The 16,109-nt window shown below is 38.0% G+C and overlaps 1 protein-coding gene across 6 annotated transcripts in view; it reads right to left on the bottom strand.

The window, feature by feature from the left end:
* IARS1 (isoleucyl-tRNA synthetase 1) overlaps positions 1-16,109 on the bottom strand; it is a 107,458-nt gene that overhangs the window by 41,634 nt on the left and 49,715 nt on the right. For all 6 annotated transcript variants that reach the window (XM_065074495.1, XM_065074499.1, XM_065074496.1 and 3 more), the window contains 5 exons: positions 12,655-12,781; positions 8,156-8,229; positions 7,582-7,776; positions 1,854-1,940; positions 1,103-1,186 (listed from right to left, as the gene is read on the bottom strand). In XM_065074495.1, the coding sequence (XP_064930567.1) occupies positions 1,103-1,186; positions 1,854-1,940; positions 7,582-7,776; positions 8,156-8,229; positions 12,655-12,781 (567 nt within the window). The remainder of the gene's footprint in view (positions 1-1,102; positions 1,187-1,853; positions 1,941-7,581; positions 7,777-8,155; positions 8,230-12,654; positions 12,782-16,109) is intronic.

The raw sequence follows: 16,109 nt of genomic DNA on the forward strand, positions 1-16,109 counted from the left end.
ATCTCTCATACGAGTAACTCCAACTCTTTTCACTCCATTTCAGCTACCAATTCACTGATACTCCACTAACACATCTTGATTATTTGTGAAGAACAATCTTGATCAAATTTAAGAAATCCACCCATCTTTCCATCATAAACATACATAAGATAATATAATAATGTTAAAGTGTGAAACAAGAAGGAACTTCACTTTTTTTTAAACAACAACCATCTTTCTCAAACGAACAAGCACGACACACTAAGCTTTCACTCAGCCCAATCATTAACACGTGTAGTTATAAAATACAATTCAATGCGTAGTTTAAGGTTTTCTGATATGCAGCAAGAATTACAGGGCTCTTGAGAAAAGTGTAAGTAGTGTACTTCTGCAGTTATTAGAATGTCTTTATTATACCTTTACCATGAGGTACCACTTCATGCATGTAGTTAGTGCATTTAGCCAAAGTACCAGGCAACTGCATAATTATGTTTATACGTTTCGATAATTTTAATGAAACATTTGAACTGTGTTTAATCTCTGTTTGACCAGCACCACTTATATATACACATTAGGCTGCTCCACTTCTGCTTTTCTAGTTTCACTGCTATTAGGTACATACTGTAAACTTACATCAACAAAAAGAATCGCTTTCTCTTTAAAAAAAAAAAAGTATAAGCAGCAAGCAAACATTTCTGTGCATTATACAGTAATCCTTCCCTAAAATAATGATTTAACAGTAAACTAATAGTATTGTTCTCAATATTCATTGGGTCAGCTCAGCCCCTCAGCTGCAACAGCTGGCTCCATGGAAGCATTCTGCACAAACTGGACACACATTTTCTGACAAAAGGCCTCCAGTCAGCACAGCAGCTCTGGTCGTTACCAACCTTAAAGAAGATAAGAGAAACTTATGGAAAGTCCAGGCACTGTTACTATTGCCAGTTCTTTTGAGTGATCCGCTCTTTCAGCTACTTGGCTGCCATAGTAGCCTAGAAGTTTCTAAAATTAACTTTTTTCCTACTGTAAATTGTCAAAACCCCATAAGCAGCCCTCCCAGTGCATGTCTGCTAGGAAGAGAAAATGAACATATCAGATGGCACATTCATTAAAGAAGTCCTACCTTAGTGCATCAGCTCCATAACTATTCACGATACTCATTGGATCAGGATAATTCTTCTTCCTCTTGCTCATTTTTTGGCCATCACTAGAAAATATCAAAATGTAGGCATAAATTCCCAGAATTATTGTAATACATGGATAAATAAAGAAGGCCCTTCAAATCCAGCTTCATTTTTCTCTCCTATTACATTCTTGGTAGCATAACCACAATTATATATTATCACATCATTTCAGCTTGACCGTATGACAAGAGGAACTGAAAAAACAACCCAAGAGGCTTCCATGTTACAAATCTAAGCAGGAAAGTTGTCTTTCCTACCAAAGCTGAGGCAAGAGGCACTTGGTTTTGAATCAATCCCTCCAACACATCGGGAAAGTTTTACTTGAATATAAAAGGAAACAAATCTAATTAACTGATTTAAAATTTCATCTAAAGCTACATTTATAATTGCCTTTACTCTGCATAACAGGTATCATTTATTTCCTGCTCTTTCCTATTCTGACTTGTTACGTGTTTTCTCTCTCTCTAGGACTGACTAATCCTGCTGGAAAGAACCTCGTGCAACACGTAGCTGGGATATGGAAACCTCACCCTCCCAGGTGCCTCTTACCTCCTGCAACACCAATATCTCACTGACAAGCCTTAACAGCTTCCAAGTCCATTTAAGATTTAATTTACAATTTGCTTGGACTTATCTGAAATAGTATCTGACTGAAAATCTGTTCAGGGAAGAACTGACTGACATACCAACCTGGCAAGAACAAGGCCATTCACAATTACGTTCTTGAAAGGAGGCCTTCCAAAAAGAGCTGTGGACAGCACCAGCAAAGTGTAGAACCTGAAACAAGACACAATGGAAATGTGACTTTCTAAATACAAGTCCTTCATTACAAAAGAAATATTTCATTACATTGTTTTACTCTAGCAAAGTTAATATTTAAGTATGTGGGACATTTCTGTGACAAAGAGTCAAAATAGGAGCTTATTTTAAGTGGAACTTTTTCCTCTTCATAGTGCATCGTGCTGTTTGCTCAGCTGTGACCTACTAGCCCAAGAAGGCTGAAAAAAAATGTAACAGGAAGGATTTGGAAGGTTGTGAAGAATAAAATTGTAGCATTTTCTCCTTTAATACAGAAAAGAGAATTCTGTTGCTGATCAAACTCTCTATTTGCTCACTGTAAGCCTCTGAACACAGGATCATTCAAAGAACAAACACAGTGGACAGGACAGGCATGTCTGCACGTGTGTTTGCAAAAGTCAGTGGAGCCTCCTTCCAATCCAAACTTAGCTGGTTAAATTAGCCATCACTAGAAACTATGAAAATGTAGGTGTTCTCCGCAAAGGGCAGTATGGTGTGTGTGTGTCCCCACCATTTGATGTGTTCACCATACCTGTATAAAATATCTAGGACACATAAGAAATCAGTGTTGGAACAAGCACAGGCACCTATTGTTTGATATGTCGATATATTATTATATCTGAGAAATTAAGTGGTGGTGCAAGATGATGTGATAATTTCATACTCAGGAGTCAGAACCTTCACCAAAGGAGGTATCTACATGCTTCTGTAACTGCACTGCTGGTAATTACTTTTAAGAAAATAACTGGAGGTTGGGCCCCAGCTTTCCTGGTTAAAAACGAGTATCACACTGACAATTGCTTAGCAACCTTAAAACAGCAGATGATTATACAAAAGCTAATTGATTTAGAACAAGGCACAGGAGGTTATGCCTCAGAACTATGCATTTGTATGAAGATTTAGTGGAGAAACACTTCAGTTACAAAAAAAAAGAGTCCATCTGTATATTCTGAAGTAGTTTTTATCAAAATCCTGCCTGCAATTGCAAAAGCATTACTCTGACACTTGAAGGTCCAAAGCTCTATAAAGGTTGCTGTGCATTTATTGTCTTATATGACAGCTCTGATGCCTACCTCTCAGAGGCTTTTAGCTCTCAAAATTACCTCAATTCACACTGCGGGATACAAATTCTCTTTATTGAATTGCATTGTCATTTCATGAATTTCAACCAACACTCCTCCACCTGCACACGAACACATGCACTCAAAATCGTCATCTTCGTTTGTAACCTTCTCTTAAGAAAAGCCCTCAGCACAAACGTCTGAGCATTCGCGCAGATGACCGACACCTCGAGCCCACGAGACTGACAGTTTGTTACAAACACAGCTGGACTTCGTTCGTATGAAGGTACCACACTGACAAACTCCCATCGCTTTCTGCAAACTGGTCATGAATTCTCATATTAGAGCATTTGCAAATTAAAAAGAACACACCAGAAGCAACTAGAAGAGATTTCAATACCGTTAGTATTAGGAAAATTGTACAGATGGACCGTGGGCTCTGAAAAAATACATGCAAGAACTATTCCCAAATTTTATCTTATTTGCATTATCAAAACCAATGAGCCTCTGCAATGAGGTACCTTAGTTGATGACATTTACGAGACTGTCCTGGAGATCCCCTGATCGACACACTATTTTAACATAACTTCTCATTCCTTCTCAGATTATCCTTTTAGAAGAAATTCACTTCATTCTCTCTTAATATTTGCAAGGAGTGTCTCTCTGCACCTTATTTTTTCAATATTTTGCCACATACTCATTTGTTTCTGACAACTTCCTTGACTCCTCTGCTGCTTAATCTTCCATTCACCAAATCTCAGTCTGCTCTCGTTATGTCCTTGCAGACACAGAGCTGTCAGCCAAAACAACAGTAAAAAACCCATTAATGGCACAGAGACACAAGTCCACTTCTTTGCTCTTCTTACCTTCTCTTGCACTCCTCCCAAAAGGGAGAAAGCATTCCCTTTCTGCCTTCTTCTTTAACAACTGTGGGTAAATTCATAATCCTGCGATTCATGCCAAAAACCTTCAGCTGTGAACTCCCTGTAAACCACCACATTCTGATCATGACTATAAATCATGTTGCACATCCCTATACATTAATACAATCCGAAATAGAGCCTCTCCTACCAACCCATCTGGACTGCCAGTCTTGCAACCCAACTTCTGTAAGATTTTTTGCTTTGGCCTTAACAAACGTAATTCAGCTCTTTCTCATATCCACGCAGAAAGTCATCAAAAAGATTGTTCTCCCAGCTCATCACCTTAGTCACACTCATTATCCCTTTGTCTCGCTTGACTTTCTCTCCATCTCAAGTCAAACAGAAGGCACCAGACCTCCACCTCCTGAGCCTTTCACCACCTACAAGTCCTCACTTCACATCAGCGGCAGTCTCTGACCTGACACAAAACCAATCTTCATTCTGAATCTTAACACAATAGAAAGAGTGCTTCAAATAAAACCCACATACTTTGCTGTTAACGCTTCAGAACTCACCAGCTTGTTGTTCACTTAGGCCTATAATGATATAAGCTCTGTCATTCTCGCAGAAAGATACATGTGCCTTCTCTTCAAAATATCCTCATTTTTTCCGAGACTTAAGGAAAGGTAACTAAAAGCCTAACAGTTTTAGAATGAGAATCATTCTTAAGAACAGCCTGAGACAGCTTTACCCTTTACCAAAAAAACCCAGCCACCTCACTCACATCCTAGTTGCTTCTTTCTTACTTTCTTTCAGAAAAGGAAGCGCTCTTTTGCAAAATACAGCTGTTACCAAAGCACTATCTTATTAACAGACATCAGTGCCGTGGGGAAGGTATCGCATCACATATTGAGGCAAGTGTTTCGATATTCCACCCACAAACAGATGAAACAGACTTGGGTATGGTGAGACTTACAGCAACTCCTATGCTGATGTTAAAAACAAAAAGTGATCTACTCCAGACTGCATTGAGCAAGTGCCTATGTGCACATTGCCTGCAGTGCACAAAACGAGCCCGTGGGCTCAGACTGAAGCACAGAGTCACCACTGGCATTGGCACCAGCTCCTACTTCTCTTGTTGTTTTTCCAGGGCCAATCTTCAGTTGAATTAGTAGTGGGACTCAGTTCAACGCACTTTATAAACTAGAAACATGATAGTTCAGCAGATCTGGATGTGGCATGGCACTCCAGCTAAGATTAATATCATACAATAAAAAGTTCAACTTGTGTAAAAATTACAAATGCATTCTTTAATGGTACTGGAGAGCTTCATTGGAAGCATATGAGATCAAACGTATCTTTTCATCTGTCATGTCTCCCACGCACTTCACAGGATAGCACTGAAAGAAACACCACAGTACGCATGTGACATATGAATCCACTGTAACATCTCAAACAGCTAAGCCCAAAACCTAAAATTTATCATTCCTCCTATGTTTTTACTGAAATTGTAACTATGAGGAATGGATTTTGTATCCACATAAAAATCAAAACCGTTTTTAATTCTGTTGAATTTTTACAATTCAGTCGTTCCCTTGCACAGAATATGTATGATTACATTACAGAATTTTGAAAATTTGGTTTCACTTTTTGGCATCTAAACGACAATCAATTTCCTTTTATCTTTATAAAATGTAACAGAGAAAATCAGTTTCTGATTGTGCCTTTTGCATGCATTTTATACATGTGTGTCATGAATTATTTGTCTCTTAAAAACAAAAAACACCACCACACCAAATTAAAAACCCAACAAGTCTCCGTTTTTTTTTTTCAGGCAGAACATAAGAATAAAAAAGAGGAAAGACTAAGTTTTTAATTCTCCTTTTGTGGACATAATGAATGTTCCAGAAAGACAAATACAGGCAATCACGAATATTACAACTTCTCAAGCCGCTTTTCTCCATTCCTTCTTCATTCTAACACTGTACTGGCCCCCTCCGGTCCCCAAAGCACAGCTCCTGCAGAATAAGCCTTTTTTGTCCTAGACAAACACAACCTATCTCTCTTCAAGATGAAACAGGTATTATATAAAATAATACAATATATAGAACTCCATTTTATATTTCATATTTCCTAAATTAGCATTTGTCAAATTAACAGTGCTGTATCTACATGCTATATGCAACAGTAAAGAAAAAGTAAATGAAGAAATGTAGGGTTCACTGTATATACTGGATCCAACATGCTTGAAGAGCAAGAAGCATCAAATAGTGACCTGCAAATGAGATCAGGACATCCCTCTGCTCCTGGGGTTCATGCTGCTCAACAGCACCTGGTTTTACACTAACACCAACTAATGAGTGTGATATACAGCTCAGGACAGCACAAAATTAAAGATTAACACAAACAGATGGTCTAACAAAGACTACTTTTGGGGTGGAAAAAAGAAATTACTATACATGCTATACATGTAAGAGGCCAGTTCTAACTAAGTTCATCAGGTTGCCCTAATTATGACCCATGTGAAGTACTGCTTTGAGGACGCACAACAAACGTCATGCACTAACTAGATAAGGTGGAGCTATATTCTGTAAAGTATTTAATAAACCATGAAGAGTCCACGTTTTACTAAGCAAGATTTAAGTGGTGTCTCCCTAACTGCCAAATTTGCAAATGTAACTTCTGCTTTGAGGACCTAGATAAGGGGATGCAAAGCGAAGAGACCCTTTACTATGTTCATGAAGCTTTTATTTATTTAGCATCACTCCTCAAACGTTTCCCTGCTCGAGCCTCCTGGCTTTGAGAGTATAAACCCTGCTCTCAACTTCACAAACACGCAAAATGGCACCTCGTGCTGCTTTGTTTGGGTGGGTTGGTTGGGGCAGCAGAGGAGTGAGCAAAGGGAGGTACCAACTCTGCTCCGGAGGAATTTAGTTTATTTACTACTAATAACAGGTTACTGAATGGAAGAGTTCTACTTGTACACAGTCAAATGGACTAATCTAGACAACACAAAAATTCATCTTAAGAATCTGTCATTCGCAGCCAACCTCAAACTTAAAAAATAGAATAAACACTTAAAAATGCCAAAAGTAAAACTGTATGTCTGCATGCATATATGCATGAGAACATTACCCAGAGAAAATCTGAGATTAGAGAAGAATTTTCATCAATGATTGAAAAGCATTTATCCAGACAGGAATCAAAGAAGCGGATGAAATTCACAGTTAGAAAATTTGATTTTTCTAAATGATGAGACCTTAACAAAACAAGATTTGGTTTCTTTTTTTTTTTTTACCCACTCATACAAACCCAAAATTCAAATTTAATCTGGGGGGCAAAAGTGACTATCTTATACATTGGCTTGAAACCCTCAAAACATTGACTTCAATTTCAGCTGACTCAATTGCTGTTCTATTACTAGTAGCAAACTCAAACTCTATCAAAATTCAGCTTTTGAAATTCTTCCCAACCAGGCCAAAGATCTGCCCTATTACCTAATGTTTTCCACAAAAGCCAGGACAATTGCTTGCTAACGTCGTCTTTCTGCAACAGTTTTGTCACCAAGCTTTAGAATACCTTGCATTTTACTGAAAAAAGAAATCATACACTTATCTAGACAACATTAAAGGATCATCCAGATGTAATAGTGTTAGACACAGTGCAATAATATCACATAAAGAGGTAGAAAATTACCATCCTCTGGTTTGGTCAATGCCTTCAGCAATGAAGTCAGCAGGGAAAGCATCTTCAAGCTCTTTTTTGTTTTCAAATGGATAATGGACTTGTGCATAAGGCATGCTGCCGCTCTCGAACCAGCAATCAAAGACTTCGGGAACGCGGTGCAGTAAACCCTTTCCACAGCGTGAGGGGATGGTTAGGTGATCAATACTACCGGAAAGAAAAAGATTGACAAATTCTAAGCAAAACAAAGAATTAGTATAAAACTGCTGTGCTTGCACATCAGGTATGACAGGAGTTTTGCTTTTAATTTTAATGATTCTTCAAAAAAAAAAAAAAAAAAAAAAAAAATCAGCATTTCCTCTGACAATTTTATATTTTAAAACTATTCTAGAGATTTATTTTTTTTGTATTATCAGTGTCCAAGACAGAAGAAAATTCAATCTATGTATGTTAATCGCAAATCTTAAATCCTCTTAGTACTGTCGTATTTTCCCTAAATCTGTTTCCCAGGGTTTGGACAGAGAAAAACAACAGTTCTTACGTATGTTCAACTATTTTGACAACTACTTAACAGTCTGTGACCAACCTTTCTCGATGGAGATCAGTGACTTTCACTCCAGACAGCTCTTCCAATTCCGCCCTTGAACCAATACAAACTACCTGTTAAGAGACACTCAAGAAAATTAGGCAGTTATTTGCATACATCAGACAGGAGACTTGTAAGTCAGTCAGTATCTCCTAGAGTAGCTGATACAGTTGAAAAGCCAACAAAAGTCCTGTACAATGTCCCCTTCTCCAATCTAACAAAGCAGCAAATGCTGTTAGAGACCACCGCCCTGATTTAATAGGAGACATGTCAGAATAATGGAGATTTGAAGAACAAACATGTCCAATAATAAAAAGGTAAGGTTTTGTTGTTTGGTTAATTTTTTGTGTTTTGTTTTTCCTTCAAACAACCTACAAACACAATCACCTCTGAAAGTTCAGTGCTCCTGACTTTTTTACAGACAGGAGCTTCAGATCCCAGATTCCTCTTCTGAAGTTACAGTAAGCAGCTAAATTGCTCGTAATTAAATAAGTGTTCCATCCCAGATACACAAAGCTGTTCATATTAATGGCATTTTATTTCATGCGGTAAAAAAGTGTCACAAAGTGGGTGTTAAGAAAGGTACAGACTTCTCTTGTTTTTATTGCATCAACACACTATTTAAGAAAAAGCAAAAAGCTTTGGCAACAGACTTGCATGCATGTCATGAAATGTTGATGAAACAAATGATTCTGAAAAACTGTGTGTAGGAGAGAAGGAGAAATGCAAAGCTTTCTTGGCTTTACATTTTAATCAAGTTTAATCAAGCCCTGTGGCCACTCTCAACTGGCAGGACTCATGACCCACAAGCTGCTGTACAGGTCTGGGTTTCGGAGAACCCCTCAGTCCCATCTAGAATTGCCATGGAAAAACTGGTATCTGACAGACTCAGTAGGGAAAGAGTTAAAGGTACCAACATTAAGAAGCTGTAAGTAGGCTAGACATTTTTCACATAAGATAACTTTCTAAGTTGCTCTTCCGATAGAAGTCAGAGCACTGTTCAGTTCCTATAGCTAGTGTCAAATGTATGCATATGTACACGCACAGAAATTGTGACTAACCAAAAGGTTTTGGTGTATTTAATTCCAAAAAACTGTCATGAATTACATAGAAGACAGAAACTCAGTCTGATTTGTTTTTTAAGACGTGATTTTCTTAGTCTGATTCAACTGCTGATTTGCATTACTAATCACCATCTTTTACTGTTAAAGTACTTTTGAAATGTAATTTTTTCCATAAATTATCTATCTTATTTTTGTATAGGAAGTGAAGCATTACAATGATTATGATAGTCAAGTACAGCCTGCAGTTTGTATAGCAAACCACACTGGGGGATTGATCCCACTTCAAAATACACTTTTATAAACAATTTTTAACCCAGACCTGTTCTTCACTCACCGTGTGGCCCCATAAGTAATTGTATAAGCTCCGGTGAGCAGGCAGCAGGTGCTCCCACTCCTCACTGCAGGAAGCAAACTGGTTTGTGTTCTCAAGCTGGTTTGTGTTCTCCTATAAAAGCTACAGCTTTGGACACTTTTCTTCAGCAGCAACGCCTGCTTCTGTAGCATGGCCCCTTGCCCTACCAGACACTTGTTCCTCCCCCGTTTTATTTTTCAGGCAAATCTACGACAAAACCAGCTCTATTAACATTTAATAGGGGACAGCAAAGATGGAAAAAAATAGGCTGGGACCCAGGGCTGTTTAATCCTGTTTCAGCATCACTGAGACCTAATGTGAAATCAGAGGTCAAGGTTAAATACTTCTAATGAAATGAACATTAGCATTATATCTGGGATTATCCATGTAAACAGGAAGAATAAAGCCACCTGGCACCACTCATGGACCTCATTATTCTTGTGGCATGGTTCTGCAGCCCCTATTAAGTCAAAATGTTTGCGTTTGTTGATTTGCCATTTCAGGTCTATCAAGTATCTATAGTTGAAGAATGAGGAGTGTTCGTAGTACGAAATAAGTCCATGCAGTGTAGCAGTATATCAGCAAGACATCCTGGCATCTTTAGAAAGCATCATCTGAATAGCAATTAGTAAAAGAATTGACTAGAAGTGGCATTCTTCAAGCAGCCTCCAAGCAGACTGGAAACAGACCTAAGGAATTCCCTCTCCCTTCAGGAGAAGACAGTCCGAGCCCTCTTGTTCCAAACCTGTTACACCAGACCGGGTGCACCAAAACTAGCAGAGGGTTAACGGTTTATGTGAGTGACAAGCAACAAAATGATCAGAGAATTTCCATAACACTGAGTATTTAACACTTCAACTTGTACACAAGTCCTATGAAGTTAACTTATGCCTTTTATCAACTTGGGTGCTATATTAAACTTTATCTCATCTAAATGAGATGTGTTCCTCCACTGAGGAAATAATTGAGATTTGAGAGCTTAAAATGATAAACTGTCTGCAAAAATACGGTAATAAACACAAACTTCAACATTTAACTTCCATTATGCGTCTCTACCTGATAATTACACTAAAATAAAACTAAAATAAAAGCTACATTAAAACTGTGGGAAACCAGATATTGATTTGTAATAAAATTCACTTTAATACCAATTAATTCACCTTACTGCATATTAAATAAGGAACAGTTATTACTTCTCCAGGCTTTAATATGCACAGCATAATTGCATGCGACAAAGTGATCTTTTGAGAACAAGACCCGAATAGGAGGCTCTGCAATCTCACATGGCACTAGGCTGCAGGACAACTCAGGTCAGGAAATTCTGAGTTAATACTATTCTATATGAGAGCAGATGTCACTTAGACCTTAAGTTATACATCAGTTCCAGCAGTATTCTTCTTTTAAGCTATATCCTACATAAAAAGAGACTGAATATTAAAAAACCCTAACTTGAAATTTCGCATGGTCTAGAAAACATACTCGACTACTGAAGCATGACATTCCGACTCTAGAATAAACAGAAATGTATAACACCGACAGATAAAAAGAATAGATCTGTTGGTATTTCTATCATTATTCACACCACCAAGCCCTGAGGAATATTTGCAGCTAATTTCAAAGGAAAGGTCAGTCTTCCAAGCCAGACACCACATTGTTATTAAAACCAAATCAAACCTAAGAAAGCAAAAAAATCTGTACACACCGGAATACAGACATGGGGAGACTGGACAGAAAATGAAATGTTATTAGAGGCAAGGAGTGGGAGTAATGTAACCTTTACACAATCTTTTCCAGCTGCAGAATGAAGTCTTGAAATACTTCAGCACAAAACTGAAAGCCTTTTCTCTATCTAAAAAAAACCCTGTTATACCAAACAAGGGACTTAATTTTTAACATTCACACAAAATTTTAGGTATAAGCTGTCAATCTTCAAACTAAACTTCAACTGTTATTTGAGAAGCACTTGCTTTGCCAGTAATTTAAAACACCCATAGCATAAATAGAATTCAAATACCAAGGCTTTCTTAAATATTAAATCATAATTGCAAGGAATATCTCCCTCCCTTGGCTAATATCTCCCTGCCTATCAGCAAGCTTTCCAATCAAGGGGAAATTTAAAAAATGTAGGGCACACTTGTAAGCAACAGTGTAGTTTAAAACAAAAAGATACTTTTCCAGCATATGTTTTCCTAGTTGAGATCTTCCACATCTAAAACAAAAAATAAAACTTATTAAAAATCAAGAGAGATAAAAATAAAGGCTTGGGATGCTGCCATCAGTATTCACCTTCCATGGAGACCCGGCCATTGATCACCATTTCCTATTTCTAGGATGAGGAAGAATCATCACACATGTCTAATGGAACCAGCCCACAGAGGGAAGGAAAAATAAAAAAAGGAGAAAAGAAAATACAAAAGAAACACACCACATGAAACCATTTTATCTTCAGAAACAGTTTTAAAACTTGGTGTTTTGACACTTAGAAAACAGCAGTCACCAAAACCACGTGTGAAGCTTTCACTTGTGCAGTTAGCTTTATGCTACCCACTGCAGGGTACCTTACAACTTAACCCCCACCCTGATTTCTAGCACTCCCTTTATACACTTTCGTCATTGCACTAGATTCGCATTTCTGCCGTCTGTTACGTTCACATTTATAGCACTACAAATACATATTTCCAGCGTTCTACTGTGGTGGACTTGCTTTTACGCCTTCAGCTGTTCATCTGCCTTGAAGAACCAACCATCAGAATTTCAAAAGCAGATTGAAAATACTCAGATAAAAATCTCTTCCTACCCATTTTCTCACCACACTTGTTATTTCCATCACTGCAAATTCTTCCAGGAAATAAAAGATTAATTCTACATAAAAACCAAGCAAAATTGCTTGCGGTTTTCAAGTAAAAGCAAAGAAAATGTGTATGGGCACACAAACGCACACATGCATCTATCACCTCTTACAGATATACACATGTCGCTAAGACATGTTAATAGAACTTAAGATTCTATCAAAATAAGCAAAAATAAGCAAACAAGGTGTACAGATAGGCTTTCCTGTCAACTGGAAATTCTTGTTTTCTTACCTCTTCAAAATCGTCGCTGACCCACAAAGGGATGGGTGTTCCCCAGTACCGGTTTCTAGATATCGCCCAATCTCGTGCGTCTTTAAGCCAGTTCCCAAAACGCTTCTCCCTCACGAAATCTGGAACCCTGTTCCAAAAATAAGAAAAGCATTCTTTTATCACTACATGCCACTTAGAAGAAAGGCAGTAAGAATGGTTATATTTTATTTCATCCACAAAATTCTGGCATATTGCATGAACTGGAACACACTGATATTGCAGCAGTGGGTCCTACAGACTTGCTGCCCAAGACATAAAACCATTTCTTCTGCCTTTCCTTGATCTTCGGGTAAGCTACAGAAGGGAGAAATACCACGTTTATTTTAGCCTAAAATAACTCGGTAAAAATATGTGCAACACACAATAGATTCATTAGGATGAAGCAATGGCCAAAATTCATCAGGATGGTCCAACACTGGAGGATTTTGGCTAGGGGTGGATAGCAATGCTACTGCTTTATTTTACATACAGAAAAAAAAAGACCAGTTAGTGATTTTGGTGCTGAATGAAGTTACAAAGCTGCAAAAGCCTGGAGTAACAGCATCAAAAGGCACCTTGCATTATGCATGGGCATCCGGGTATTTACACATGACTTTCAGACTTAAGAATAAAGACACCTCACGTTGATATATGCTACAGAAAAATCTTTTTCACGCTATTATAACCACTTATAATTCTCCAATTAAAAAAATACCACGTGCCCCAAACACACAACCACATTGATGCTTGCTAAAAGCTCGTTTTGAGCACTGATGGCCTCTGAGGGATATTAACAACAAATTTTCATCATACGGAAGTGTCTTGGAGCTCAAAGGTTAACACCAGAATCCGATGCTTAGCAAACTTCCTGGATATACTAAGCAGCCCAATTGTTTGATTAGGAACCAATTGTTTTCTCTTATGATGTAAACAAATAATTAACCATTTATACAATGATGAGACAGCAGATAAGGAAAAGCAATGGGTTTTGAGGTCAACAATATACTCCCTTCAAGCCTAAAGACGCATTTAAAAAGACCAAACTAAAATGAAACTCAAGGAAAGAATAACCTTAAGACAGCATCACAGACGCACAGAAGCTGTGAATGAACAGCCAACAAAAATACAAATAACCCTAGAAATGAGTTCTTGAGCAAACCATGGCAAGTTTATCTGGGTTTGTTTTTCCAGTGTAACTAGAAGGGCCGTTCAGTATGAACTGCATTTAGAGACCCAGAGTTTCTAAAGGAGAAGCAGCCAAACTACAGAAAACATGTGATCTCCTCTACCTTTTCTTTCTGAAGCTCTTAGTCCTCTATCAAATAATATTTCTTTGAAGAAGAATTATTTTTAATCACAGATGAGCCACAAGAGTAACGAAGATCAAAGAATCCTGTAGAAGAAAAATTAAAATAACAGATTCGCACGCCACACTAAGATAGAGTTTGGCCCAGCAGCAGATTTATGAAACTAATATGAGCATCCCTCAAAAATCTACTGATGAAAATGAAAGCTGCTGTCCTTTACTGTTTTACCCACCATGGGGAGACGTAACAACTTCCTGATGCCAGTGTTGTCTTGGGTGGATAGACACTACCAATAAAAGACTCACTAAATACAAGCTTGAAGTTCCACAGCTTCACTAGTTATTTCTAGATCTACTTTCAGATGCCAAGTTATCTTCTACGACATCTCTTAAACAAAACTGTAATATGAAAAAAAATTTAAACTAACTCAGTAACTACTGTTTCACATGACATCTGCATTGCTTTTTTTTTAATTTACAAGTATATACAGGCTTGCTCAATTTAAGAGTAGGACTCATTACTCTCAACTTGTGGTGACCTTAAGAGACCTTCTCTGCAAACACAAGTGGAAACTGTACAAAGAACATTAGCATTTGCCTAACATTCCACTAATGTGGAAAACTTCTCTTTACATCACTCCTAAACTAGTTTCCATTTTTCAGAAGTTGTTAGACACTGATTAGCTGAAATTATTAGTCCCATTTAACATAGCTAGAGGCTGAAACAATCCCCCAACGACATTAAAACACTAAGAGTTTCGACTCTGCTTCCTCAAAACATGCATGAAAAATTAATTTTATCCCCGAAGTGGACATTAACCACAAAAAAGTATGTGGTATGATCTCTCTCTCTCTCACTCTCTCTGAGCTATGAAAGCATATAATTTACCTCTGCTGGTAAAATTGTCTGACCCTGCTGCCAGTTTTTAGTGGAACATAAAACACAAACCACTTCATCTCCTACGAACCACATTTCCAGCAATGATTAATGGCTCTTTAGAGGTACCATACAGAAACAACACTGACACAGCCATCAAATAAAACAAAAAGAGCCTGTATCTCAAACACATTTGGAGCCCACCACTCAAAAAATGTGTTACTTAAAACAAGTGGTTCTTCCCACCGCACAGATGCTGCCCAGAGATGGTACCAGGCACCCACCAGCAGGGACGGTCTCGGCTGGGGACACATTGGAGTAGGGACCTGCAGCAGAGAACAGCCTTGCCAGGCGTGTGTGTCGAGACCAGAGCCTGTTTCTTTTCTTTGGTCTCACTAGGTTTAGCTACAGATCTCCCTGTCTGACACTTCTGACTTACCCACATGTCGAAAGGAAAGAAAGAAAGAAAAACGAAGAAAAGAAAACCTCAGAGGCACCTTCTACTTAAATATTTCACTAAGCTGGGAAGACAGAACAGCATATTCTCACAATGTTGCCGCTAACACCTGATCATTATGTTACACCAACCCCAGGTTAGAGTTTCTATAGGTTTTTTTCCATTTCTTTTTTATCCTCTTCTCTTAGATATTTTCTTGATATACTTCTCTTGTTAAATTTTAGTAAAGATAATATCCTGCCATGGGTATACATGAGTAGTTAAGAAAGCATTTTGTACTCTTCTATCTATACAAAGCAATGATTTCTTAAATTTGCAGAAAGATAGTTTGTTTTACAAAACTAAGGATAGCAAGGGCAGCGTGATGAGCACTGCGCTCCAGTGAACTCTGCTCCCTTTGCTCCCATGCAGTGACTGAACAAACTTGGTCTCACCCTGACACTATGCTATACTGTGTTTAGTCTACCAGCCCACAGTCTCCCTCATAATTCCTGTGATATTTTTCATCTGTAGTCCCAAGTCCATTGCAAACAGAACTGCGATAAAACCATGAATCCCTACTGATGCTGGTCCTTAGGTTTCAGCAAGTTTTGTGCTGTGTTAAGCTCTGCTTGCTTAAACCCAAAAGCTGACAGTCCCCTGAAAGTTAATGGCTACACAATTTGCCAAATTCTGACCTCTGCGTATCAAAACCGCCCTCACAGAACGGATATTTTTTAAAGAATTTTAAAAGACAACAAACAAAAGCAAGGCCACCCACATAAATATCCCTATTCTACAATACAAAGATATATGAA

The sequence above is a fragment of the Columba livia genome, chromosome 10, assembly GCF_036013475.1.
Source record: "Columba livia isolate bColLiv1 breed racing homer chromosome 10, bColLiv1.pat.W.v2, whole genome shotgun sequence".
Classification (NCBI taxonomy): domain Eukaryota; kingdom Metazoa; phylum Chordata; class Aves; order Columbiformes; family Columbidae; genus Columba; species Columba livia.